The sequence below is a fragment of the Symphalangus syndactylus genome, chromosome 11 (assembly GCF_028878055.3).
Source record: "Symphalangus syndactylus isolate Jambi chromosome 11, NHGRI_mSymSyn1-v2.1_pri, whole genome shotgun sequence".
Classification (NCBI taxonomy): Eukaryota; Metazoa; Chordata; class Mammalia; order Primates; family Hylobatidae; genus Symphalangus; species Symphalangus syndactylus.
Genome location: NC_072433.2, coordinates 53,127,768 through 53,155,064, shown reverse-complemented (window position 1 = coordinate 53,155,064; position 27,297 = coordinate 53,127,768). Strand labels below are relative to the sequence as shown.

General features: G+C 55.4%; 2 protein-coding genes across 4 annotated transcripts; both read left to right on the top strand.

Annotated features, from left to right (window-relative positions):
* The first annotated feature begins 3,283 nt into the window (after window positions 1-3,283).
* On the top strand, window positions 3,284-11,238 carry ARMC5 (armadillo repeat containing 5). 2 transcript variants are annotated; one of them, XM_063611914.1, is made up of 7 exons: window positions 3,953-4,427; window positions 6,337-6,444; window positions 6,546-6,610; window positions 7,187-7,332; window positions 8,798-9,294; window positions 9,923-10,055; window positions 10,152-11,238. In XM_063611914.1, the coding sequence occupies exons 1-7, from the start codon at window positions 3,953-3,955 to the stop codon at window positions 10,960-10,962; spliced, it is 2,235 nt and encodes a 744-aa protein (XP_063467984.1). In that variant the 3' UTR covers window positions 10,963-11,238. The 2 variants fall into 2 exon arrangements, with proteins under 2 accessions (XP_055154078.1, XP_063467984.1); XM_055298103.2 differs by having other exon boundaries at window positions 3,284-4,427; window positions 6,546-7,332.
* Window positions 11,239-16,479: 5,241 nt separating this feature from the next.
* TGFB1I1 (transforming growth factor beta 1 induced transcript 1) lies at window positions 16,480-22,804 on the top strand. Of its 2 annotated transcripts, XM_055299614.2 has the most exons (11): window positions 16,481-17,044; window positions 18,269-18,384; window positions 18,510-18,562; window positions 18,664-18,806; window positions 19,004-19,091; window positions 19,205-19,310; window positions 19,418-19,612; window positions 20,863-21,036; window positions 21,332-21,413; window positions 21,709-21,857; window positions 22,157-22,804. In XM_055299614.2, the coding sequence occupies exons 1-11, from the start codon at window positions 17,032-17,034 to the stop codon at window positions 22,421-22,423; spliced, it is 1,386 nt and encodes a 461-aa protein (XP_055155589.1). In that variant the 5' UTR covers window positions 16,481-17,031; the 3' UTR covers window positions 22,424-22,804. The 2 variants fall into 2 exon arrangements, with proteins under 2 accessions (XP_055155588.1, XP_055155589.1); XM_055299613.2 differs by lacking the exon at window positions 18,510-18,562 and having other exon boundaries at window positions 16,480-17,044; window positions 22,157-22,794.
* The last annotated feature ends 4,493 nt before the right edge of the window (window positions 22,805-27,297 follow it).

The following is a 27,297-nucleotide window of genomic DNA, read 5'->3' as shown; positions in this document are numbered from 1 at the left end:
TGGGCTCAGGCCCTTCACTGAAACCCTGGCTTGCACTCTCTGAAGGGTCCTGGGTGAGGAAGATGTAAAGAACTCCGTACCTCATCACTGACACCCTGCCGGGGGCATGTGCTGCTCCCAGCCTGAGATGAGTGCTGTTCATTACATGTCATCTCCATGAAGCCTCCCGCATTTGCTCCAGGAAAGACCCATTCGCCACCCCGGCGTCATTCACTCTGTGTTGTTGCTGATACTAAGTCTGTTTCCTTCAAGGGGCAACAGGCTACCCAAGGACTGGGGCTGCTGCCTTCATTTCTGCGACCTCCAGCGGGAGCTCTTGTGTGAGCTGCATGATGCTTGCTAACAGCTCTAGGCAGGAGGGAGAGGGAAACTGAGGGCTGCCGAGTCATCCCTGGCCCAGGTGCTTCGTGCGTGTGCAGTGTTCCTGTGGAATCTTTACCACAACCTCCCATCTCTGTTTTACAGATGAAGAAACAGGCTCAGAAAAGGCAGACGTGTCTAAGGTCACACAAGCCTTGACACCATGAGCTAGAAGCTGAGGGTGAGGTCACTTCACATCCCTTCCCTTTAGTTTCTACTCTATGTGGGTAGCATCCTCGACACAGAAGCCCTGATAAAAGATGGCAAAATTGCCGGGCGTGGTGGCTCATACCTGTCATCCTAGCACTTTGGGGGGCTGAGGCGGGTGGATCACTTGAGGTCAGGAGTTCGAGACCAGCCTGGCCAACGTGGTGAAACCCTCTACTAAAAATACAAACACTGGCTGGTGTCATGGCGCACGCCTGTAGTCCCAGCTACTCGGGAGGCTGAGGCAGGAGAATCACTTTAACCCAGGAGGCGGAGGTTGCAATGAGCTGAGATTGTGCCACTGCACTCCAGCCTGGGCAAGAGTGAGACTCCCTCTCAAAAAAAAAAAAAAAAAAAAAAAAAAAGATGGTAAAATTTGGGGGCAGCAGACCAGATGCCTGGACTGATGGTAGGACTGTCCCACAAGGGGTGGACATTAAGTCCTTGAAACAGACAAGTCCCTCCCCCAGCAGGGAAGGGAAGGGCCTCAGAGCTTGGTCTCTGCTCTGAGCACAGGTAGGTGCTTGGGAAGCCTATCCCTGGCTCCCACATACACAAAGTTTTACCAGTAGAAATGTATGTTTGGGCAATGCCTAGGCAAAAAGGCCATGCTCAGTCCCCAATGTCCAGGCACAAAGGACTCTTCACCACTCTTCCGTCTCTTGACAGAATGGCAGAAAAGGAGCCTGGGAACTTGGAAGGGAAGGGGATAAGGCAGGGGAAGGGGCAGGTGACAAACCCTGGGCCTCTTGCTCCTGCCCAGAAATGCAACAAAGCAACCCCTGAACTCAACATACAGGTCTGTTCTGGGGCCCCCACCACCCTAGCATCACCCATAATGATAGTTCTCACGTGCTGAGAGGACTTTTGAAGGGCTCACACACCCAGGGCTCACACAATGGTCCCAAGTTCAAATTCTCTGGCCCATCTGCCAGAACACAGGCTCCCTCATGGTTCCCTCTGGAGGTTAGGAATGCCCCGCCTGCGCTCTGCCATGGCACTCCTCACAGGCACTTGCCTGATTTCTGGTCCCATTCCTCTAGGAAGAGGTAGCTGTTGTTCTAGGTGTGATTAACCCCATCACTCCCTAGGCCTGTGAAGGGATTGCGTCAGCTACTGCCAGATCTGCAGGCACCTGGGTCCGCGCTGGACAGCTCCCACCATCCCAAAACTCTCCCTTCAGCTGGTCGACATTCTGTCTTTGTAACTTCAAAGAACAAACCTAAGCCCTCTTAGCTGGCTGGGCTCTTTGAAGGCAGTGATCACAGATCTAGTGTTCTGATTCTTTCAGACTGGGGCTCTTTTGTTAAAAAAATTTTTTTAATTTGTTATTTTTTTGAGACAGTCTCCGTCGCCCAGGCTGGAGCGCAGTGGCACGATCTTCGCTCACTGCAGCCTCCGCCTCCCGGGGTTCAAGTGAGTCTCCTGCCTCAGCCTCCCAAGTAGCTGGGATTACAGGCGAGAGCCAACACGCCTGGCTTTTTTTTTTTTTAAGTAGAGACAGGGTCTCAATATGTTGGCCAGGCTGGTCTCGAACTCCTGGCCTCCAGTGATCCGCTAACCTTGGCCTCCCAAAGTGCTGGGATTACAGGCATGAGCCACCACGCCCAGCCCAGACTGGGGTTCCTTGACTTAGCAAAGGGTTGGGCAAAAAGATGTGGAGACCCCCCCGCCCCAACCGAATCCCATCATTAGCTCTAAAATCAACAGCCCTAAAGGAGCAGAAGGGGGTCTGCTTAGAGATCCTGGTTCCTTCCATTTCCTTGAGGTCCGAACCAAAGTCAGAGCTCAAGTTTCAGCTAAAATTTAAGCCAGGGCTATATGCAGAGGCTGTCGCCCTGGTGCGTCCGCTGGTGCTGGCCCAGGTTGGAGCTTTGGACTACGGCCTTGCCACACTGCAGGCAGATGCAGGGCTTCTTGCTGCTGTGGGCCGCCTAGTGGATGGGCAGGTGGGAGCTCTGGCCGAAGCTCCGGCCACACTCACCACCAAGCATCAGGTTTCCGGACTTTGTGACTGTGCTGGTGCCGCAGCAGATTCCAACTGTGCACAAAACTCCTACTACAATACAAACAAGGCACTTAGAGGCCTTCTCACCCATGTGGAGCGCAGGTACTGCAACAGGTTGGAGCTAAGGCTGAGACTCTTGCCGCAGTCCCCTCAGCGGTAAGGCTTTTAGCGGTGTGTGCGCGCTGGTGCTGGATCAGTTTGGAGCTGATGCTGAAAGTCTTACCACACTAAGCACAGGTATAGGGCTGAAGCGACGGTCACACGCGGGGCAGGAGTACGGCTTTTCACCGGTGTGTACCCAGTGGTGCTTAACCAAATTAGAGCCACATCGGAAGCTTCTGCCATACCCCGGACAACGGTAAGGCTTGTCACCAGCGTGGCTGCCTTGGTGGTGAATGAAGCCGGGGAGGCAGGCTGTGGTCAGCCCACACTTCCGGCACTCGCAGGTTTTGGGGCTTGTAGACGGTTGCTCTTGGCAAAGGCTTCTTCCTCCCCAGGGCCAGAGCCTGACCATTTTCCGGGAGGGCAGCTGCCCCGGCCACACCAGGAAGGGCTGCTCAGGCAGAGCCACCCCGCAAACCAGGGGTGACCTGGGGGATCCCCAGGATGCGAATGTTCCGCTCCCCCGCCGCCCCGCCCCGTCCGGATTCTCCCTCGCCTCTTCTGGCGCGGCCGACTGCACTGCGGGTGAAGAACGCCCCGTTTTCTAGATGCCAGCTCACGAGCACGTCCAGAGCGGAGGACACTCGGGACACCGGGGTCCAGCTCCAGAAACGGAAAATTCCACAAGCCCGTCACTCTAGGAAACGGCAGCGAACGTTCTCGGTAGGTTTAACCCTCTTCTTCCTCTGACCGAGCGAGGGCTCCCCGTCTGCGGCACGGTCAGGACCCCGCACTTTCGGCCCGGCTCGGGGTTCTCGGAGTCCGTCCCGAGGCCAGGCTGCACCACCGCTGGGGGGCAGCGAAGCGAGCCTAGAGGAGGAAAGGCGGTCCCCGCCGAGTGCACGCCGGGGGCGGAGCACGGCACGAAGGCTCCATGGTCGGACGTCTGGGCTGTTCGGAGGCCCCGGCCCACCTGGAGGGCCCTGGAAGAGTTTCCGGCGCTTCCCGAGGTAGGCGTGAGAAGCTCGGCGCGGACCACATCTCCCGCATGCACCGCCCGCACGTCCCAGGTTGCGCAGCGATTAAGGTATCGCCGCGCCTCCTGTGCAAGGACAGACTTCCGGGGTCGAGAACTACAACTTCCGACTTGCATCGCTGCGGTGGCGCTATTTAAACAGCGTCAGCGAGTCGGTGCCCGACGATTCCCCTGTCTTCCACTTCCGCTCCCTGGGATCAGCGGCGTGAAGCGGGGCGGAGTCTGAGGTCCGAGCCAAGATGGCGGCTGCGAAGCCAACCCTCACGGACTCGCTCTCGTTCTGCCTCGCGCAGCTCGCGGCGGCGGCTGGGGAGGGTCTGGGTGGGGAAAAGGACCCAGCGACCAACGAGACACCCCTGAGCCGCGCGCTTCTAGCCCTCCGCACGCGCCACATCAAGGCAGCGGGGGGAATCGAGCGCTTCCGGGCACGCGGCGGGCTCCGCCCCCTACTCGCGCTGCTACGGCGAGCGGCCGCAGCGGGTTCCGCCCCGTCCCAGGCAGGCGCCGGCTCCGCCCCCTCGTCGGCCGCGTCGGCAGCTTCTAGCCCCGCCCCCGCGTCGGGCCCCGCCCCCTCCGCTGCGTCGTCGTCTATGCCTACGCCGCCAGTGCGCCTGCGCAAGACGCTGGACTTGGCGCTCAGCATCCTAGCCGATTGCTGTACGGAAGGGGCGTGCCGGTCCGAAGTGCGCAGACTCGGAGGCATACTCCCTTTGGGTAAGTGCTCCGCCCCCGTTTCCTAGAAAGATTAGGTTTGCAACTCCCTTGCTGTCTGGACCCGGGCAGTCTGGAGTTCTTTGTGTCATATCCCGGAATAATGTGCTTTGTGATGGCGCATCCTCCTGTTTCTCAATCTGTTGTGCCCCGTGACGTCACTGCACTCTCTATAGATGAGAGAGAGCCCTCCCAGACCAGATAATCTTATAGCCATTGTCTAGGAATTAGTTGTTGAGGACTTCTTTCGAAGCTGGACTAGCGGAGGCCAAAGAGTTATTTGGTGACTTTTTCAGATGATTCTTATCGTCCAGTTATGATGTTCATAGCAGACATTCAGTGCCCACTATGTGCCCGGCCCTGTGCAAGGTTCTGAAGCCCCACTGATGAGCTGGAAGGTGTAGTGGTTCAGAAAGGGAGTTCTGCAAAAGTCACCTAACCCCTCCGAGGCTAGGATTCCTTGTAAAATGGGGCAATAATCGCTACCTCAAAAAATCAGAGTGGGGAGAAAACGAAGTACAAATATAGCACGAATATACAAATATTCTAAGCATTATACATATTTCAAGTTATTAAAAACTAGCATAAGCTGGGTGCAGCGGTACGCGCCTGTAGTTCCAGCTATTTGGGAGGCTGAGGCGGGAGGATCCCTTGAGCCTAGGAGGTCGAGGCTGCAGTGAACAATGACTGTGCCTGTGAATAGCCACTGCATTCCAGCCTGGGCAACGTAACAAGACCTCGTATCTTAGAAAACCAAACAAACCAGTAGTCGCTTAGAAGCAGGAAAAGATAAATAAAAATAATTAAAACCAGCACAGGAAGAACAAATCCTAGCAAAACATAAGCTTTTCTGTTTACCAGCTAAATTGGTGCCTCCTAGTGGCAATGTGTGAAAGCAGTTTACATGTCACTACCTGCCTTCCACGAAATTATGCTAGTTTTGATGACATCTTAACTTTTCGGATAAAGGGAAGCATTAATATATTTAAAATTTACATAAAATGTATCTGGACCATATATGTTTGACAAGAGCCTTGGTTATTAAATAACCCCCATCATTCAGCTACTATTTTTCATTTTAAATATCTTCCGAATTTATCTGCTTCTCTCTCTCCCTACTTCCATTGTGTGCCCAGAGACTGGTATCTCTGTGCTGTGTGATGCCGGTAGCTGGGTTGGTTCAAGCTATTGTTTTTTCATGCTTGGACTATTATGACAGCCTTTTGACTCCCCCCTTCCAATTCTTTCCCCCGTAATGCATTCTCCCTATGGATGCCAGATTGTATCATGTCACTCCCCTTCATAAAACCCTTGTGTGGCCCCCAGTCCCTTCACATTCAAGTTCTGACCCCTTGGCCTGACGTTTGAAGCCTTTCACAGACACTGCATCTTACCTCTGGACCTTTGGAAAGGCTACTTCCAAACCTAAAATGCCTTCTCACACCCCCATCCACCGTGCTTCTGGCAAATACCTTCCTGTGTACCCCTCCAGACCCAGCCCGAGTGTTAGCCTCTTTCTTTTTATTTTTTTGAGATGGAGTCTTGCTCTGTCATCCAGGCTGGAGTGCAGTGACACGATCTCAGCTTACTGCAACCTCTGCCTCCTGGGTTCAAGCAATTCTCCTGCCACAGCCTCCCGGGTAGCTGGGATTACAGGCGCGCACCACCATGCCCAGATAATTTTTGTATTTTTAGTAGAGATGGGGTTTGGCCCCGTTGGCCAGGCTGGTCTTGAACTCCTGACCTCAAGTGACCCACCCACCTTGGTCCCCCAAAGTGCTAGGATTACAGGCTTGAGCCACTGTGCCCTGCTGACCATTAGCCTCTTCTGAAAGCCTTCCAGGCCCTCTCAGGCCACATTCTCCAGGTGAATAAGGGGTAGAACCCTTACAAGCCCAAACTGTCCTTGCAGTGACCATTCTTCAGTGCATGAAGACAGACAGCATCCAGAACCGAACGGCCCGTGCCCTGGGGAACTTAGCCATGGAACCTGAGAGCTGTGGGGACATCCACTGTGCTGGTGAGAGGCTGTGAGGTTGGGGTCTGCTAGGGCTCGGGGCAGAAGAAAGGCTTGAGTGTCTGTCCTTGTTCACCCTCTGTGCTCCCTTTTCCTGCCCTCAGGTGCTGTTCCCCTGCTTGTGGAGAGCCTGACAGCCTGCCAGGACTCGCAGTGCCTGCAGAGCGTGGTGCGTGCCCTCCGTAACCTGGCAGACTCACCCCAGCACCGCCTGGCCCTGGCACAGCAGGGAGCAGTGCGCCCACTGGCCGAGCTCCTGGCCACTGCCCCAGATGCTGCACTGACCTTAGCCCTCGTCCGTGCCCTCCTGGAACTCAGCCGAGGCTGCTCCCGGGCCTGTGCTGAGCAGCTAAGTTTGGGTGGGGGATTGGGTCCACTCGTCAGCCTGGCTTCCCACCCCAAGCGGGCAGTACGTGAGGGAACCATTCTGATCCTCGCCAACCTGTGTGCCCAGGGCCTGATTCGGCCTGCACTGGGCAATGCTGGTGGCGTGGAGGTGCTGGTAGATGAGCTCCGGCAGCGCCGGGGTCCTAATGGAGCTAGCCCAACCTCCCAGCAGCCCCTGGTGCGGGCTGTGTGCCTCCTGTGTCGTGAGGCCATCAACCGGGCCCGACTGCGGGATGCTGGTGGCTTGGATCTACTGATGGGCCTGCTGCGGGACCCTCGTGCAAGCGCATGGCACCCTCGTATTGTGGCTGCCCTTGTGGGGTTTCTGTATGACACTGGGGCCCTGGGCCGGCTGCAGGCTCTGGGACTTGTGCCTCTCCTGGCTGGGCAGCTGTGTGGTGAGGCTGGTGAGGAGGAAGAAGAGGGAAGAGAAGCTGCTTCCTGGGACTTCCCTGAGGAGAGGACCCCTGAGCGGGCACAGGGTGGAAGCTTCCGGAGTCTCAGGTGAGTCCCTGCCTCAGGGCTTGGGAGGGTGAGCAGTGCAGTGGTGTGGGGTTTGTGTCTGTCTTGGTCCTCTTCACTACCTCCACCCCCATTCTGTCTGAATAAGACTTTTATAACCCAGACTCCTGATTCCCACATGACCACCTGCCAGTTCCTATTTAACACACTCTACTCCCCTGGGTCTACCTTTTTTTTTTTTGAGACAGGGTCTCACTCTGTCGCCCAGGCTGGAATGCAGTGGTGCCATCTCCACTCACTGCAACCTCCACCTCCTTGGTTCAAGCAGTTCTCCTGCCTCAGCCTCCCAGGTAGCTGGGATTACAGGTGCCGGCCACCACACCCAGCTAATTTTTGTATTTTTAATAGAGACAAGGTTTCACCATGTTGGCCAGCCTGGTCTCAAACTCCTGACCTCAGGTGATCCACCCGCCTCAGCCTCCCAAAGTCCTGGGATTACAGGCGTGAGCCACTGCACTGGCTGGATCTACTTTTTAACCTTGGTTCCACCCCAGCACCTTTGAACTTTGGGCCCCAGACAAGTTCACTGGGAGGTGGGATATACGCTGGTTAAGATGGTGGGCTCTGGAGTCCAAGTTCTTATTCTGTTACCATCACTCATGAGCTGAAGCATCACAGGAAAGCTGAGGAAGTCTTTATTTTTTTAAAACATTAGAGTTGGAGAGCTCGCTTGGTTGCCCAGGCTGGTTTTGAACTCTTGGCTTCCAGTGACCCTCCCGGCTCAGCCTCCCAAAGTGTAGGGATTACAGATGTGAGCCACCATGCCCAGCCCCCAGCGCTTCCTATTTCCTTTTTATTTTCTCCATGACCCCTGTACTCTACACTAGCCCCACACTAACGTAACTCATGGTACTCTTACTTCTTGTCTGCTTCTTCTCACTGGAACATAAACTCCAGGGGGACAGGCAGTTTGTTCAGTGCTTCTACCCAGCACTGAAAGAACAGCTTGGCACATGACAGGCATCAGTAATTACTGAATGAGGTTTTAGTCCTATCCCCCTCTCACTTCCGTTTCTCCCCTTTCTCTGCCCTCCTCCTCTCCCCTGGCTTTACCTCCCTCCAAGACAGCTTTTAGCTTATGCAGTGGCTCACGCCTGTAATCCTAGCACCTTGGGAGGCCAAGGCGGGAGGATCACTTGAGCACAGGAGTTCGAGACCAGCCTGGGCAACATAGCGAGACCCATCTCTACAAAACATTTAAAAAATTAGCTGAGTGTGGTGGCACATACCTGTAGTGCCAGCTGCTTGGGAGGCTGAGGTGGGAGGATCACCTGAGCTCAAGAGTTCAAGACTGCAGTGAGCCAGGATCCCACAACTGCATTCCAGCCGGGGCTATAGAGGGATACCACGTTTCTTTAAAAAAAAAAAAAGACAGCTCACACCTCTTGGACTCTGCCCCTTCACCTTGGCTCTGGGTTCAGTCTCCTTCCCTCTCTGCCCTCCATAGGTCGTGGCTGATCTCCGAAGGCTATGCCACGGGCCCTGATGACATCTCCCCTGACTGGTCTCCTGAGCAGTGTCCTCCGCCGGAGCCCATGGAGCTGGCCAGCCCCACCCCCACCCCGACCTCGCTGCGGTCACCACGCACCCAACGCACTCCGGGCCGCAGCCCTGCCGCCGCCATCGAGGAGCCTTGGGGACGCGAAGGGCCAGCCCTGCTGCTGCTATCGCGCTTTTCCCAGGCCCCTGACCCAAGTGGGGCACTTGTGACCGGTCCGGCCCTGTACGGCCTGCTGACCTATGTGACCGGCGCACCGGGCCCGCCCAGCCCACGTGCACTGCGCATCCTGTCACGCCTCACTTGCAACCCTGCCTGCCTCGAGGCCTTCGTGCGCAGCTATGGCGCAGCGCTGCTGCGGGCCTGGCTGGTGCTCGGGGTGGCGCCCGACGATTGGCCGGCACCACGTGCCCGGCCCACTCTCCACAGCCGGCACCGAGAGCTGGGTGAGTTCCCACACCCACCCGTCTCCTTGCCCTGTGCGAGTCCCCATCCTCCCCCATGGCTTCCGTGGGCCCAGAACCTCACCTTCCCACTCACCTGTCCTCCCCAGCGCGTCCTCCAGACAACCCGTCACCAGAGTGGGGTGGGGAACAGGGCGTTCAGGCCCTCCATGGGCCCACAGGCAGAGTTCTGCTGTGTCCTCTGCCCTAGCCCTGGGGTCCAGATACCCTAACTCCAGATGCAGCCCGGCACCCAGGATCTGGGCTGGTCTGTGCTTCTTTCCTGGCTCTGCCATTGGTTCAGCGCTGTCCTGACTGCTCCCCACCAGCATGCTGACCTGTGAACCCCAGCCTCACCACCACCCCCAGCACTGCCAGGGACTGCCCTGTCTGCTGTGCCCTGACCACAGGCTGCTTCAGGGGCCCATACTTACACCCTGACCGTCCCACCTTCTGTCCTTGTCCTGGACCTCAGGTTCCCAGCGTCCCGAGCCCAGCACTGCCTCTTCAGTGCCCTGATTTCTCACCCAGAGGTTTCACCCTCCTTCATCTCACAGGCCCAGAGTCCTGTCTCACTCATCCCACGTGTCTTAGACCCCAGCTCCCAGCCTGACAAGCTTTCCACTCACAGGGGAGAGGCTACTGCAGAACCTGACGGTTCAGGCCGAGTCGCCCTTCGGGGTTGGGGCCCTCACGCACCTGCTGCTCTCTGGGAGCCCTGAGGACCGAGTGGCCTGTGCGCTGACCCTGCCCTTCATCTGCCGGTGAGTGGGAAGTGGGTGCCTTGCGGGGTTGGGGGAGGAGTGCTGTTTCTCCCGGGCCCGGTTGCCACCTTCTGAAAGGCCTTTTCTTCCCTGTAGGAAACCCTCTCTGTGGCGCCGGCTGCTCCTGGAGCAGGGTGGCCTCCGGCTCCTCCTTGCAGCGCTGACCCGGCCGGCCCCACACCCGCTTTTCCTCTTCTTTGCCGCGGACTCCCTTTCCTGCCTCCAAGACCTGGTGTCTCCCACTGTGAGCCCAGCTGTCCCACAGGCAGTCCCCATGGACCTAGACTCACCCTCCCCTTGCCTCTATGAACCTCTGCTTGGCCCAGCCCCTGTCCCAGCTCCTGACCTGCACTTCCTGCTGGACTCAGGCCTCCAGCTCCCTGCCCAGCGAGCGGCCTCAGCCACCGCCTCCCCTTTCTTCCGGGCCCTGCTGTCAGGCAGCTTTGCAGAAGCCCAGATGGACCTGGTGCCCCTGCGAGGCCTGTCGCCTGGCGCAGCCTGGCCTGTCCTGCATCATTTGCATGGTTGTCGGGGCTGTGGGGCTGCCCTGGGGCCCGTGCCCCCACCAGGCCAGCCCCTGCTGGGCTCAGAGGCTGAGGAGGCACTGGAGGCCGCTGGCCGTTTCCTACTGCCTGGGCTGGAGGAGGAGCTGGAAGAGGCCGTGGGCCGCATCCACCTGGGACCCCAGGGCGGCCCGGAGTCAGTGGGTGAGGTGTTCCGCTTGGGCCGGCCCCGGCTGGCTGCCCACTGTGCCCGCTGGACACTGGGGCCAGAGCAGTGCCCGAGGAAGCGGGGTCTGGCCCTGGTGGGGCTTGTGGAGGCAGCAGGTGAAGAGGCAGGGCCCCTGACGGAGGCTTTGCTGGCCGTGGTGATGGGGATTGAGTTGGGGGCAAGGGTCCCTGCGTAGACTGTTGATGTCCCCTGGCAAGGGGACCCAAGGATGAATTGGCTGTGAAGGAGCCTCCCTGAGACTGGCAAGGGAGGAGGCTGAGCAGAAGGAGTCGTCATGGAGGAGCGGTGAGAACATGGAACCAGACCCCAGGATAACGATCTGAAGACCTGGGAGTGAGAAGCCAAGGTCAGGGTCTGGGCGTAGGGCCCAGAGAAGCAGAACAGCCCAGAGCCCTAGGTTCCTGGCTTGGCCCAGACCTCTGGAATTGAGATTAAACACTTTGGAGTTGGATACCTGTGTTGTGTGGTGTGTCTGCTTCTGTTTCTTTGCCCACTAAGCAGAGTCTTGTTCAGGTCTTTGTGTCTGGACACAGACCCCTTGCATGTGACAGTTTAATAAGTACTAGGACAGGGTTGAGTTCCCAGGCTGCTGCTTAGGATGTGGTTTTGGGCCCCAGGGGAAGCCTGCTTCCTGCTGTCAGGGCCTCACTGCTCTGACATAGCAACCCAACTGGACACACAGACCTTGCTCGGGGCTGAAAGGGTTGTGCTGAGGGAATGCTGTTAGTCTGATGATGTGTTGAAGGCCTTTGCATTACTGACTGTTGCCCGTCTTGGGCCCCCATTCTCTGGCTCCCTTTTCATCTCCTGGGCCACGTGTCCTACTGCTGTCTGTCTGAGGGAAGACCTGCTGTGGAGAGAATCTCTGAGCCCTGTCTTAGTCATGCCCAGAGACAGACAAAGACCTGTGCTGGCGTTGAGGAGAGGGAAGGGCTCACATTGCTTTGGTCTCCAAGGCAGGGTCTCCATCACCTGGCTTCCAGATCTTTTTTTTTTTTTGACTGTTATTTTGCTTTAGATTCAGGGGGCACGTGCATGTTTTTTACACGGGTATATTGTGTACTGGGGAGGATTGGGTTTCTAGTGAACCCATTACCCAAAGAATGAACACAATACCCACTAGGTAATTTTCCAGCCCTTGCTGCGCACCCACCCGCCCCCTTTTTGGAGTCCCCAGTGTCTGTTTCCATCTTCATGCCCCTGTGTACCTGTTGCTTAGCTCCCACTTATAACAGAGAACATGCAGTATTTGGTTTTCTGTGTCTGAGTTAGTTTACTTAGGATAATGGCCTCCAGCTCCATTCATGTTCCTGCAAAGGATATTATTTCATTTTTTAAGGCTGTGTACTATTCCATGGTGTATATGTACCACATTTTCCTTCTTTTTTTTTAAGACACAGGGTCTTGCTGTGTCGCCCAGGCTGGTCTCAAAATCCTAAGTTCAAGCAGTCCTCCTGTCTCAGACTCCTAAAGTGCTGGGATTTATAGGCACGAGCCACTGTGCCAGCCAACATTTTCTTTATTCAGTCAACCATTGATGGATACTTAGGTTGGGTCCATGACTTTGCTATTGTGAATAGTACTGCAATGAACACAACGAGTCCAGCTGTCTTTTACATGATTTCTTTTCCTGTGGGTAGATACTCGGTAGTGGGATTTCTGGGTCAAATGATAGTTCTAGTTGTAGGTCTTTGAGAAATCTCCATGCTGTTTTCCATAGAGGTTGAGCTAATTTACATTCCCACCAACAGTGTGTAAGTATTCCCCTTTCTCCACATTCATGCCAACATCTGTTGCTTTTTTACTTTTTAATAATTGGCTTGCAGATTTTTGACTCCTCAGTGGCAGCCTGATTTTGGGGAGAGCTGCACTGGGCCTGCCAAGGTCTGCTTCTGGGCAGCTGAGGTTGGCACTTGCTGTCTCTGAACCTCTGTGAGTGTTGGTCCAGGTCTCTGGTTTTCAGGCTATGCATTAGAACCAAGCAGTGAGCTTTGAAAAACTATTGATGCCTGGGGCCTTTTTGCTCACATTGGACTGGGCATCAGTATTTTATTTTATTTTATTTTTATTTTTGGAATCTTGCTCTGTCACCCAGGCTGTAGTGTGGTGGTGCAATCTTGGTTCATTGCAGCCTCCGCCTCTCTGGTTCAAGCAATTCTCGTGCCTCAGCCACCCAAGTAGCTGGGATTACAGGTGCCACCATGCCCGGCTAATTTTTTTTGTATTTTTAGTAGAGATGGGGTTTCACCATGTTGGCCAGGCTGCTGTCGAACTCCTGACTTCAGGTGATCTGCCTGCCTTGGCCTCCCAAAGTGCTGGGATTACAGGCGTGAGCCACTGCACCCAGTCAGGCCCTATCTTCAAATATAGTCACACTGAGGGTTAAACTTTGATGTATAAATGTAGGGGAGACACAAATATTCAGTCCATAACACTCCCTTTCCCCCAACCCTAGGCAATCACTAGTCTACATCGTATCTCTACAGATGACCTGTTCTGGACATGTCATATAAATGGAATCATACCATGTGTGATCTTTCGTGTCTGGCTTTTTTCACATAGCATAATGTTATCAAGGTTCATCCACACTGTAGCATCTCATTTCTTTTTATTAGGAATAATACAGTTTCACTTCATGCATTGCTGCGGTTTGAACATGTCCCCCGGAGTTCATGTGTTGGAAACTTAACCCCCAATGCAACTGTTGAGAGGTGGGAACTTTAAGAAGTGATTAGGTTATGTGGGCTCTTCCCTCATGAATGGATTAATGGCATTGTTGCATGAGTAGGTTAGTTATCAAGGGAGTGGACAGCTGATAGATAAATGGATGGGTTCTGCCCCCACCCCACCTCCTCTCTTGCACTGTCTTGCCCTTCCACTTTCTGCTGTGGGATGAGGCAGAAAGAAGGCCCTCACCAGATGCAGAGCCCTTGACCTTCGACTTCCCAACCTCTAGAACTGAAAGAAAGATATTTCTTTTTTTTTTTTTTTTTTTTTTTTTGAGACGGAGTCTCGCTCTGTCGCCCAGGCTGGAGTGCAGTGGCGCAATCTCGGCTCACTGCAAGCTCCGCCTCCCGGGTTCACGACATTCTCCTGCCTCAGCCTCTCCGAGTAGCTGAGACTACAGGTGCCCGCCACCACGCCCGGCTAATTTTTTTTTTGTATTTTTAGTAGAGACGGGGTTTCACCGTGGTCTCGATCTCCTGACCTCGTGATCCGCCCGCCTCGGCCTCCCAAAGTGCTGGGATTACAAGCGTGAGCCACCGCGCCCGGCCCTCTATTCTTTATAAATTATCCAGCCTCAGGCATTCTATGATGCAGCACAAAACAGACTAAGACATGGATATGCCACTTTTATTTCTTCAATCATCAGTTGACGGACATTTGGGTTGTTTCCTCTCTGGAGCTATTATGAATAATGCTGCTATGAATATTCGTGTACAAGTTTTTTTGTGGAATATGCTTTTATTTCTCTTGGTTACGTATCTAGAAGGGAAATTGCTGGATCATATAATTCTATGTTTAAACATCTGAGGAACTGCCAGACCATTTTCCATTTTCCAAAGTTAGTGAACGATTTTACATTCCAGCCAGCCATGTGTGAGGGTTCCAATCTCTCCATATCCTCACAAAAACTTGCTAATTACCTCTTTCTTTTCAGCTTTTTTTTTTTTTTTTTTTTTTTTTTTGAGTCGGAGTCTCATTCTGTCACCAGGCTGGAGTGCAGTGGCACAATCTCTGCTCACTGCAACCTCTGCCTCCCGAGTTCAAGTGATTCTCCTGCCTCAGCCTCCCGAGTAGCTGGGATTACAGGTGCCTGCCACCACGCCCAGCTAATTTTTGTATTTTTAGTAGAGATGGGGTTTCGCCAAGTTAACCAGGCTGATCTCGAACTCCCGACCTCAGGTGATCCGCCTGCCTCGGCCTCCCAGAGTGCTAGGATTACAGGCGTGAACCACTGAGCCTGGCCTTTAAAATATTATTATTATTATTTGAGATGTAGTCTTGCTCTGTTGCCCAGGCTGGAGTGCAGTGGTACGATCTCAGCTCACTGCAGCCTCCACCTGCCAGGTTCAAGGGATTCTTCTGCCTCAGCCTCCCAAGTAGCTGGAAATACAGGTGCCCACCACCTTGCCCAGCTAATTTTTTTGTGTGTTTTTAGTAGAGACTGGGTTTCACCATCTTAGCCAGGCTAACACGATCTCTGCTCACTGCAACCTCTGCCTCCCGAATTCAAGTGATTGTCCTTCCTCAGCCTCCTGAGTAGCTGGGATTATAGGTGCCTGCCACCACGCCCAGCTAATTTTTGTATTTTTAGTAGAGACGGGGTTTAGCCAAGATAACCAGGCTGGTCTCGAACTCCCGACCTCAGGTGATCCGCCAGCCTCGGCCTCCCAGAGTGCTGGGATTACAGGCGTGAACCACCGAGCTCGGCCTTTAAAATATTATTATTATTATTATTATTATTATTTGAGATGGAGTCTCACTCTGTTGCCCAGGCTGGAGTGCAGTGGTGCAATCTCAGCTCATTGCAGCCTCCACCTGCCAGGTTCAAGGGATTCTCCTGCCTCAGCCTCCTGAGTAGCTGGGACTACAGGTGCCTGCCACCATGTCTGGCTAATTTGTTGTGTGTTTTTAGTAGAGACTGTTTTCACCATGTTAGCCAGGCTGGTCTCGAACTCCTGACCTCAGGTGATCCACCCACCTCGGCCTTCCAAAGTGTTAGGATTACAGGCATGAGCCACTGCTCCTTGCCTAATTACCTGTCTTTTTTGTTATTGCCATCCTAATAGGTATGATGTGGCATCTCATTGTAGTTTTGATTTGCATTTCTCTGGGGACTAATGATGTTGAGGATCTTTTCATGTAATCATTGGCTATTTATATAACTTCTTTGAACTGTCTATTCAGGTCGTTTGATCATTTTTTTTTCTTTTTCTTTTTTATTCTTGACACAGGGTCTCCTCTGTCGTTCAGGAGTTCAGTGGCACAATCTCAGCTCACTGCAGCCTCCACCTCCAGGCTTCAAGCAATTCTGTCTCAGCCTCCCAAGTAGCTGGAATTACAGGCTCCCACCACCACGCACGGCTAATTTTGTATTTTTAGTAGAGACGGGGTTTCGTCATGTTGGCCAGGCTGGTCTCGAACTCCTGACCTCAAGTGACCTGCCCGCCTTGACCTCCCAAAGTGCTGGGATTATAGGTGTGAGTCACCATGCCCGTCCGGCATTTTAAAAAGCTCCCCAGGTTGTTCCGATTTGCTCCTGGGTTGAGACCCACAGTCCAGTGCTCAGATCTGTCCAGAAGAGTGGCTGCAGCACAGTTGTCTGTCCATAACTACCTCTAGGGCCTCTCGTTTCCACCTCGTTTCTCAGTCCAGGGAAGGCCTTGCTACTTTGTGGCTGGAGACTGTGTCTTGCTTTCTGCTCTGAGTTCATCAGTAACTTAGGAAAGGGCTGTTTCAGAGCAGGCCTGGGCCACCTCAGTGTTGAGGAAGGGCTTTGTCTTGCAGGCTGGCTGGGGGTTGGTTGCCTAGGAGTGTTTTACCCGAATTTGCAAGGGACTTGCGCCCGGGTTCGAGTTTAGGTGTGTCTATGACCAAGTCTTGGACGGAAGGTTCTAGTGTAGAGTCTGTGTGTGGGTTCACTGTGTCTGTCCCCGTCCTTCAGATTTCTTTGTGTCTAGTATGTATGCCTCTTGGGGCCTCTATCTGTCAGGGTCTCCGATGGGAAGGTCTCTGAACCCGAGGTCTAACTGAGTCTTAGAACATCACTCCTGCTACCAATCCAAAAATTCCGTCTGGGACAAGTCTCCCAGGAATGGCATGGGTGGGAGGGAGGCTCTTGTCTAGGACTCAGGCGCTGGCTTTGAGGGGTGTCTGCTTGGGGGCCTCAGTCAGTGTCTGTAAGTCTCCCTAGGGAGCGGCTCTGGAGCTTGGTCTGGAGAAGCCACTTCTCTCTGGCTCTGGCCTCCTGGGGCTCCCTGCAGCTGAGGCCAAGGCTGGGGTGTGGCCGCCTCCGCGGCAGGCCGGCGGGCTGGGCTCGGGTGGGCCGGGGCGCTCCCTCCTTTCCACGCCCCCACCTCGGGTTCCCCCGTTCATCGCCCCCCCATCCCCATCCCAGCGGGTCCCGGCTTCCTTACATGGTCACGGCCGGGCTTCCAGCTCCCGGACGTCCCCCGCCCCCCGCCCCCACCGGACACGGCCCCCGCCCTGTTCGCCCCGCGCCACCCGCCCGCGCCCCGCCATGGAGGACCTGGGTGAGTGGGGCCGGATCCCCGGGTCCGTGGCTCCTCACCGCTGCCCAGAGCTGCCTCCCCGCCGTCGCTCTCCCGCATCTCCCCATCCTTGTCTTCTTACTTCTGCTTTTCGCCTCTGCCCGCGCCTCCTTTCCAACTCCACGTCCCCCTTCCTGCCTCTCCCTTCCTGCCTTTCCTGGGCCGGCCGCTCCCTCCCTTCTTCCCTCGCTCTGCTCCTCCATCCCAGGCTGCAGCAGATGGAACGGGAGGTGCGGGGCCCGCGGGCGCCCAGGCGCGGGGCTCTGGGGAGGGAGGGGTTAAAGGGGCCTCGGCCCGGGGACCGGGAAAGTAGAGGGCACGGGAAAGTCTGGCATCATGTTTTGGAGAAAAAAAGCGGGCCTGCCTGCACCAGAGTTTTGGGAGAGGAGGAGTTAAGGGCTCCTGAGCACGGTGAGGGTCAGGTCCTTGAGGCAAGGAAGAGAATAGTAGCTCAGGAGTGCCTAGGCGCCCGCGAAGGCTTCAGGGTTTCACGCGGGTGCTCAGAGACGAAGACTGAGGGCAGGACTTCTGGGTCCTGGAAGTGAAAGGGCTCAAAGGACCCGGATCTGGGGATGCAGGGATGGAGAGAGGTGTCTTGTCCGGAAGGCGGACCCAGGTATCTCGTCCTCCCTGCGAAGCCTGGGGCTGGAAGGCTGTCCGCTCCACGGGAGAGAGGGGCTTCCCGCCCCTGGCGGTAGAGGGCGCTGCTCGGTAGGGGTAACTGACGCTGTACCGCAGAGAAGCAGCCAATCAGAAGGCAGGTCCCAGCGAAGCGCCAGTGAGGAGCGCAGGGCGGGACTCAGGGGCCTGGGCGGGGCCTGTGTAGATAGAGGGAGGAGTTAACAAGCATGGAAGAGAGAGCGTCCAATCAGAAAGCTGGGGGCCAGGCACTGGGCCAATGGAGCAATTTGGAGGGGAGCCACATTTGGCTTGGGTGAAGATCCCATTTTGACTGCATCAGAGAAGATGGGGAGAATAAAATAATTAGGAGGCTGGGTTTGTGCTTGGCTCCCAGAGTGAGCAACTGGGATATTGTGGTCATAAATATTCCTTGCTACCCTTCGAGCAGTGCTCTGCCTGGCTCTGGCCCTGTGACCTCTTCTCTTAATACTGGCTTCTGTCCTGCTCCAGTACTGCCCACTGGGAACCTTATCTTCTGATCTAACCGTGACCCCTGTCTCTCTCCCTGATGGCCTCTTCCTGCAGACGCCCTGCTCTCTGACCTGGAGACTACCACCTCGCACATGCCAAGGTCAGGGGCTCCCAAAGAGCGCCCTGCGGAGCCTCTCACCCCTCCCCCATCCTATGGCCACCAGCCACAGGTGAGATCGGATGTTGGGGACTGGGGCAGCCACTAGGGCCAGGCTCGGCCTGGTCTATGGGGATCTCAGCCTGAGTGGGGCAGAGTGCAGGCCTGTCATCCCACCTGTGCGTCTCCGCTCTGTAGACAGGGTCTGGGGAGTCTTCAGGAGCCTCGGGGGACAAGGACCACCTGTACAGGTGAGGGGCCTGGCAACCAGGGCATAAGGGGCCAACTGAGGCTCAGGTGAGGAGGCTTGGATTCCCCACCCCTGAACCCAGGCTCCCACTCTGCTTCCCAGCACGGTATGCAAGCCTCGGTCCCCAAAGCCTGCAGCCCCGGCGGCCCCTCCATTCTCCTCTTCCAGCGGTGTCTTGGGTACTGGGCTCTGTGAGCTAGATCGGTTGCTTCAGGAACTTAATGCCACCCAGTTCAACATCACAGGTACCAGGGTGACTGAGAGAGGCCTTGATGTGATGGGGGCAGGGGAGGGAAGGGGATGGGAGCAGGGGAGGGAAGGGCGGGGCAGAGACTAAGAGGAATACACTTCCCAGTGTAGCAGTTAAAGGGACCTAAAGCCTCAAGTGGGAGGGTGCGTTGAGCATGGCCCTATATATAGCGTCCTCCTCTCCTCTCTCCAGATGAAATCATGTCTCAGTTCCCATCTAGCAAGGTGGCTTCAGGAGAGCAGAAGGAGGACCAGTCTGAAGACAAGAAAAGACCCAGCCTGTGAGTTTGGCATCATTGTCAGGGCTGAGAGGAGATGAGTCCTGGATGTCTGAGTCACTAGAGGGAGCGTTGCTCTGGGAGGCTCTGAGATGACACAAGCATGTTCTTCACAGCCCTTCCAGCCCGTCTCCTGGCCTCCCAAAGCCTTCTGCCACCTCGGCCACTCTGGAGCTGGATAGACTGATGGCCTCACTCTCTGACTTCCGCGTTCAAAACCATGTGAGTTGGGCAATGGGCCAGTGTCCATTTGTGGCTCTCCAACCCCTTCTAGACAATTCCACATCTGCTGCCTTGCTGACTCAATTATCATGTCCTCCCCGCTGCAGCTTCCAGTCTCTGGGCCAACCCAGCCACCGGTGGCGAGCTCCACAAACGAGGGCTCCCCGTCCCCACCAGAGCCGACTGGCAAGGGCAGCCTAGACACCATGCTGGGGCTGCTGCAGTCCGACCTCAGCCGCCGGGGTGTTCCCACCCAGGCCAAGGGCCTCTGTGGCTCCTGCAATAAACCTATTGCTGGGCAAGTAAGTGGAGCCTTGTGAGAAAGGAGGCAGAGACCTGTCACAGACCCATCTATAGTGAGATCCGGGCTTTATGCTGTTCCCTTTTAGTAAGTTAATCTGGAAAGTGGGTATCATTATTACTTATGTTTTATGGATGAGGAAACTGAAGCTCTGAACCACACAGCAGGTTAGTGGTAGGGTGAAAATTCCAACCATGTTACCATTTATTGTGGTCCTACTGTGTGCCAGGCACTGTGCCAGCTCCTTTACAAACCCTCATCTCATCTGATCTTCACAAAACAGTCTGTGGCTCCACCCACCATCTCTCATGCATCTACAAAGGCTCTCTCTTCCTCTGTCAGAGTCTGGACTTGGTTCACTGGTCCTTGTCTTATTGACTGAGCAGATGTGATTGACAACAGCTGTGCCTAGGGGTTAACCTAGTGCCCCCTGGTAGATCAAGTACCTGACTCCCAGCCCAGAATTGCCCATCTCAGCAAAGGAGGGTGGCATTGTGACTTTTGTGGATCATAGGCACTTTCATCTTCATGAGTCCCTTCGTCCATTAAAATAAATAGATTTTTATGCCTGTGTTGGTGGAAAGATGGGTATGTTATTATTATATATTAAAGCATTTTCTTCTAGTTCATTTTCTTATTCTGAATTTTTAAAAACGGATTTTTCACTTCCTCCCTCTTATTTATTTTGAGGCGAAGTCTCACTCTTGTGACCCAGGCTGGAGTGCAGTGGTGCGATTGTGGCTCACTGCAGCCTCGACCTCCTGGGCTCAAGTGATCCTCCCACCTCAGCCTCCCGAGTAGCTGGGACTATAGGCCCCCGCCACCTCGCCTGGCTAATTTTATTTATTTATTGTAGAGATGGGGTTTCACCATGTTGCCCAGGCTGGTCTCAAACTCCTGGGCTCAAGTAATCCTCCCACCTCAGCCTCCCAAATGCTAGGATTAGAAGCACGAGCCACCCAGCCTGATCTTACTCTGATTTAAAAAAAAAAATTAAAACGTTTTTATGGGCCCCTAAATGTATTGTGGGCTCCAGGCGCTGTGCCTGCTGTGCCTCATGTATAGGTCAATCCTGGAGCGCAGCTGGAAGACGGGAGCTAGATCTCCATCGCTTACAGGCTGCGTGATCTCGAACACTGGATTCTTTATTCTGATCGCTCAGAGAGGACTCGAAAAACGCCGCGTAAATCTTGCCTCACTGGGCATGTGGCTGTCAGAGCCGCTCTGACCCGCCTCACCTCCCACTCGCAGGTGGTGACGGCTCTGGGCCGCGCCTGGCATCCCGAGCACTTCGTTTGCGGAGGCTGTTCCACCGCCTTGGGAGGCAGCAGCTTCTTCGAGAAGGATGGAGCCCCCTTCTGCCCCGAGTGCTACTTTGAGCGCTTCTCGCCTAGATGTGGCTTCTGCAACCAGCCCATCCGACACGTGAGCCCCGCCCGGCCGCACGGAGCCCGCCATGTCTCACCCGGAGAGCTGTGGGACGGGCCTCCACCGCATGGGTCCCGCTCCACCCGCGATATCCCACCCCACCCCTACCCCTTCCCCTTGGCAATGTCCAAAGCCCCTTGGACTCCACTCTTCCTTTCTGACTCCCACGTTCCTAGTTAGATCTTCTCCCCCTCCCCCCACGCATGCCTTAGTCCAGTCACCCGGGTTCCACGCGGGAGAGGAAGGCGCGAAGGCACAGAGGCCGCGCTGAGTGCCCTCTCCCTCCCTGCAGAAGATGGTGACCGCCTTGGGCACTCACTGGCACCCAGAGCATTTCTGCTGCGTCAGTTGCGGGGAGCCCTTCGGAGATGAGGGTGAGAGTGAACTCGACTCCCACCTTAAAAGCTGCGGGTCCCCTCGACGTCTCGCCCCAGCCCCTCCGACCTCCGGAGTCCTCAGGGCCATGGTTTTCCTTCTGCTCTCTTCTGGCCCTGCCCTCTCCCATACAGACTCCGGACCCGAGCCCTCCCGCTCTGTCCCGCCCCAGACCCGGCTCCTCCTTCCCCAGGGCTCCCTCGGACTGCCCCTCCTGCGGCCCCAGATCTCAGGTCTGGGTCCCCCGTCCCGCCCGCACCCTTTGCTTTCAGCCCACTCAGTTGCCTCTCCTAGGTTTCCACGAGCGCGAGGGCCGCCCCTACTGCCGCCGGGACTTCCTGCAGCTGTTCGCCCCGCGCTGCCAGGGCTGCCAGGGCCCCATCCTGGATAACTACATCTCGGCGCTCAGCGCGCTCTGGCACCCGGACTGTTTCGTCTGCAGGGTGCGCGCTGCGGGGCGGGGCGTTGGAGGGGCGGGTCAAGGGTACAGGGCTGTGGGGCGGGGCGCTGGAGGGGCGGGTCAAGGGTGCAGGACAGGGGGCGGGGCCTTGGAGGGGTGGGTCACGGGAGGTGCTGCTAGGAGCCTCGGGTGGGGCGAGTTTTCCGGGCAGGGTCCCATTGGACGGGATTCTTCACGTCTGGGGCGGGCTGCGGGGTCCCAGGGCGTTATCTGCTAGTAACGCGCGTTGTCTGGCAGTGGCCGCTGACCTGTCTGTCCTCTTTCGTGGCCTCCCTTCCCCAGGAATGCTTCGCGCCCTTCTCGGGGGGCAGCTTTTTCGAGCACGAGGGCCGCCCGTTGTGCGAGAACCACTTCCACGCACGGCGCGGCTCGCTGTGCGCCACGTGTGGCCTCCCCGTGACCGGCCGCTGCGTGTCGGCCCTGGGTCGCCGCTTCCACCCGGACCACTTCACATGCACCTTCTGCCTGCGCCCGCTCACCAAGGGCTCCTTTCAGGAGCGCGCCGGCAAGCCCTACTGCCAGCCCTGCTTCCTGAAGCTCTTCGGCTGACAGCCCGCTCGGCTCGCCCCCTCCCCGGGAGGCCGCGCCCTCCCGGAAAAGCCGGGTCCTCCAGACCCCGAGGTCTTGCTCTCAGAGCGTGAGGCCCCACCCACTGGAGAGCCCCGCCCCTAAGGTACTCTGAGTCCTCAGGGGTCAAGTTCAGAAAAGGCCCAGCCACACCTAAACCCACACGCCCACAAAGTGGATCGCACACAGAGAGCTCCCGTGCGGGCCTCCACTCTATTCCCACCCTTGAGGGAGCCCCCTGACTGGGGGAGGGTCCTTGCAATTCCAGCGAATCGGAGGCCAGGCCAGGACGTCCTTGCTCCCTGCACCCTCACTGTTCTGTGCACTTTTTCTACCTACATAAACACACGCATTCCACGTCTCCCTGGTGCTGTCTCTGAATGCGCGCAGGAGCTTGGCCCTGACGCCCCGCCCCCGCGCTGGCTCTGTCCCCGGCCGTCTCTAGGCCACTGCCCTGTGGCCGCAGCGGGACCCGCAGCCTCAGCCCTTGCAGGTAGCCACTCCTGCACTTCCGACTTCAAGTATCAGATGAGCCTGAGGCTGGAAAGGGTGGCGACCCGCGCAGGACTGTACAGATAGTGGCAGAGCCAGGACAAGAGCTCCAACTGGGGCCCCACCGAATCTTCCCGCCCTCATTACCCCTTCTTCAGTTCTATATTTTGTTTTGTTTTGTCCTAAGAGATGAGGCCTCACTTTGTCGCCCAGGCTGGAGTACAGTGGTGCCATAGCTCACTGCAACCTCGAACTCCTGGTCTTGAGTGATCCTCCCGCCTTGGCCTCCCAAAGTACTGGGATTGCAGATGTGAGCCACTGTGCCCGCCCTTCCCTTTACTCTTGAAATAAGCGCTTACAGTGGTTCATGTCTGTAATCCTGGCACTTTGGGAGGCCAGGGCGGTGAATCACTTCAGGCCAGGAGTTTGAGACCAGCCTGGCCAACATGGTGAAACCCCGTCTCTACTACAAATACAAAAATTAGCTGGGCATGGTGGCACACGCTTGTAATCCCAGCTTCTCAGGAGGCTGAGGCAGGAGAATTGATTGAACTCGGGAGGCAGAGGTTGCAGTGAGCCGAGATGGCGCCACTGCACTCCAGCCTGGGCAACAGAGTGAGACTCTGTCTCAAAAAAAAGAAAAGAAAGAAAAGAAAGGAAGAAAGAGAAAGGAAGAAGGAAGGAAGGAAGGAAGGAGAGAGAAAGAAAGAACTTAATCTGCTCCCCTCCTGCACTGCCTTTGGTTTCCAGATTTTTTCCCCTATTAAAGGGCCTTGAGGGATGGAGCTCTATCCAGAGTGCCAGCTGTGCTCACCTTTTGGTTCTGGGCACTAAGGTACAGCTTCCCTCTTACTATTGACCCACAACATCTTGGATTACCTGAATGTTTCATGTAGTTATGGCCTCAGCTTAACCCTTTCTCACTCCCACCCCCAGGTGTCCCGGTCAAGGCAGAACAATCAGCATATTCAGAGCCATTACTTACTGTCCCTGCTGGCCTATCTGCCACCACCTGAGGCTTCTCCCGGCCTAGCCCTGTGCTGGGTGGTGCTGGGTCCAGAGATGAGTTAGGCTCACTGCCCTGGAGAGCCCCAGGCTGAGGAGGCAGATACTTGGACAGAGGATGACACTTGGTGTGGCCAGGTTGTGACTGAGGGAAGCACTGGGGGCTGTAGAAGCCAGAAGGTGGCTTCTTAACCCAGACTGGGAGTCAAGGGATGCTTCCTGGAGTAACTGACACCCAGGACCTGAGCCAAGTCCTAGCAGAGAAGGATGGGGCCAGGGGTTTTCAGGTTGGAGGATGGAGCCAAGGGTTTCAGGTGTGAAGAAGTTCAGGTTCCATCTGAGTCCCTAAGTCCCAGGGTGGCCCTCTGGGTCTAGACTCTAGGGACCTCTGGTGCTGGAAATGATAGGTCCTCAGAGCCCTTTCCAGCTCATCAGGAAGAGCTAGAAGCCGCAGGGAGCATGTATGGGCACGAGGAAAAGGTGAGGCGTCCTTGGCGCCAGCCTCTCCCAGGCCCCCAGATCTCTTCCTCTCTAAGGTTCCTCTCCCATGGTCTTCCCAGGTCTCCTGCTCTTCCCCTTCCACATATTCTCCCCGAAGAATGTCCCCCCAACCCCAGCCTGTAACCACCTCCCTACCTTGAGGATGCCCAAATTGGCATTCATTCATTCACCAAATATTTATTGAGCGCTCCTGTGCCAGGCTCTGGGGAGACAATGGGGAACCAAGCAGCTATGACCTTTGCTTTTAGGGAGCTGAAGTCTAGTAGCAGAGACAGATGACAGCCAAGCACAAAGGTGACATGCGTGATGAAGGAGCGGTACCTTCCCGACCGCCTAGCTAAAGCCAACGCTTCCCTGGTTTCCATGCCACGGCCCCTCCCTAGTTCCTTCCTAGCACGCAGTGCTCTTGCAAGTAGGATTTTTTTTTTTTTTTTTGAGACGGAGTCTCCCTCTGTTGCCCAGGCTGGGGTGCAGTGGTGCCATCTGGGCTCACTGCAACTTCTGCCTCCTGAGGTTGAACCTCCGGGTTCAAGCGATTCTCTTGCCTCAGCCTCCTGAGTAGCTGGGATTACAGGCTTGTGGCACCACACCTGGCTTTTTTTTTTTTTTTTTTTTTTTTGAGACGGAGTTTCCCTCTTGTTGCCCAGGCTGGAGTGCAATGGCGTGATCTCAGCTCACTGCAACCTCCACCTCCTGGGTTCAAGCGATTCTCCTGCTTCAGCCTCCCGCGTATCTGGGATTAGAGGCATGCGCCACCACACCCGGCTAATTTTGTATTTTTAGTAGAGACGGGTTTCTCCATGTTGGTCGGGCTGATCTCGAACTCCTGACCTCAGGTGATCCGCCCGCCTTGGCCTCCCAAAGTGCGGGGATTACAGGTGTGAGCCACTGCACCCAGCCCTAATTTTTATATTTTTAGTAAAGACGGGGTTTCACGATGTTGGCCAGGCTGGTCTCGAACTCCTGACCTCAGGTGATTCCCCTGCCTCAGCCTCCAAAAATGCTGGGATTACAGGCATGAGCCACCGCGCCTGGCCCTTATTGTTTCTGGCTTCTATCTGATTCTGCAACTGGAACAGAAGCTCCCGAGAGCAGGCAGTGCATTTGTTTTGCTGACCATTTTCTCCCTGGTGTCTAGAACAGGTCCAGTACATAGCCAGTCTCCATACGTGTTTGTTAATGAAGGAAGGAACCAGGAAGGAAGGAAACAGAGACAGTACAACAGACGAAATAGAGAACTAAGTTAGGGGAGGTGGGGAAGAGATTACTTTCACCAGGTAGTAAAATGTAAGGTCTCAGCTGAGAGCCGAACATGGAGAAGGAGCCAGCTGTGCAAGGCGCCAAGGAGAGCATTCCCGGCAGACAGGAAGCAGGTGCAAAGGCCAGGGAGGAGGAGAGAGTCTGATGCCTTGGAAGAAAGAAGGCCACTGTGGCTGGACTGGAGCCAGCAATGGGGAGGCCAAAGAGGAAGGAGATGTCACATCATGAAGGCCTTTGACAGCCGTGGTGAAGGGACCTTATCTGAAGTGTCTGTAACACACATGTGTCCTCTGACACTTGGCACTGGATTTCTCTCAGGCACTTTAAACTCATCACCCCCTGAAGCAGACACTGTGGGTGCCCCACCCATATACCTGCATGGCCCACCTTGGAAGTCATATACTGTGACAGTTTCCAGACACCCTGACTTGCAGCTCCTCCCGGAGTTTCTTGTCTGAGGCTGCTCTTGGGAGGAGGGAGAGTGCTCCGTGTTCTCAGCAGGCCTGAAGTGTGTAGCCAGTGACAGACACAAATCAGGGAATAAATACCCCAACCACCTGGCCCCTCAAGGATCATTGCTATGGGGTGTTCTTCAGTGTCTCAGAGTGTCCTTTTTGGGATGAGGCTCCAACTGCTCTTGGTGGTAACCTGATAAATGACACACCCTTATGCCAGGCGTGGTGGCTCACACCTGTAATCCCAGCACTTTGGGAGGCTGAGGCAGTTTGGCTCAGGTTTTGAGACCAGCCTGGGCAACATAGTGAAACCTCATCTCTATAAAAAATACAAAAATTAGCCGAGTATTGTGGCATGCCTGTAGTTCCAGCTATTTAGGAAGCTGAGGTGGGAGGATCCCTTGAGCCCAGGAGGTCGAGGCTGCAGTGAGCTGTGATCACACTGCTGTACTTCAGCCTTGGTGACACAGCAAGACCCTGTCTCAAAAGAAAGAAACACATGCTTTGTTGGCTTTTCTCCTTGTTTCATTTCTCTTCCCTACACCTTCACAGTCCATACTGGAATCACTTCCTCAGGAAAGTCGTTGCACACAAATTCTCATCTCAGGGTCTCCTTTTAGAGGAACACAAACTAAGGTACTCCTTCATCCAAACTCTGTCATATTACACTCATAGCATTTTTCTCTGTTCCCCATCTCTGGGATGACCATTGCTGCCATAATCAGGCAGGACTTTCCTTCGACTGTCCCCTGACATCCAAGTCTGGTCAATTCTTCTAGAAAGGTAGACATACAAATATTAACCAGCCTATCCCTTCTTGAATCCAGTCCTGTGCTGAGCAATGAGACTCCAGGGATGAATCAGATCAGTCCTGCCCTTTTTAATTTTTATTTATTTATTTTTTAAGAGACAAGATCTCACTCCGCTGCCCAGGCTGGTTTCAAACTCCTGAGCTCAAGTGATCCTCCCTCTGCAGCCTCCCAAATTGCTAGGATTACAGGCGTGAGCCCCAACACCCAGCCAGTCCTCCTCTTGAGGAGACTCTAGTTTGTTGGGAAGACAGACCTGGACCCAGGCAAGGGCCACACATTGTGCTCAGAACTGCATCGGAAATGTCAGAGAAGTCTTTCTTGAAGAGGCAAC

Coding starts and splice junctions, on each gene's coding strand:
- ARMC5 (XM_055298103.2), top strand. CDS start 3,953: ATGGCGGCTGCGAAGCCAACCCTCACGGACTCGCTCTCGTTCTGCCTC. Junction 7,333..8,797: donor GGAAGCTTCCGGAGTCTCAG/GTGAGTCCCTGC, acceptor TGCCCTCCATAG/GTCGTGGCTGATCTCCGAAG. Junction 10,056..10,151: donor ACCCTGCCCTTCATCTGCCG/GTGAGTGGGAAG, acceptor TCTTCCCTGTAG/GAAACCCTCTCTGTGGCGCC.
- TGFB1I1 (XM_055299613.2), top strand. CDS start 16,928: ATGGTCACGGCCGGGCTTCCAGCTCCCGGACGTCCCCCGCCCCCCGCC. Junction 18,385..18,663: donor CCTATGGCCACCAGCCACAG/GTGAGATCGGAT, acceptor TCTGCTTCCCAG/CACGGTATGCAAGCCTCGGT. Junction 21,037..21,331: donor GCAACCAGCCCATCCGACAC/GTGAGCCCCGCC, acceptor CCCTCCCTGCAG/AAGATGGTGACCGCCTTGGG.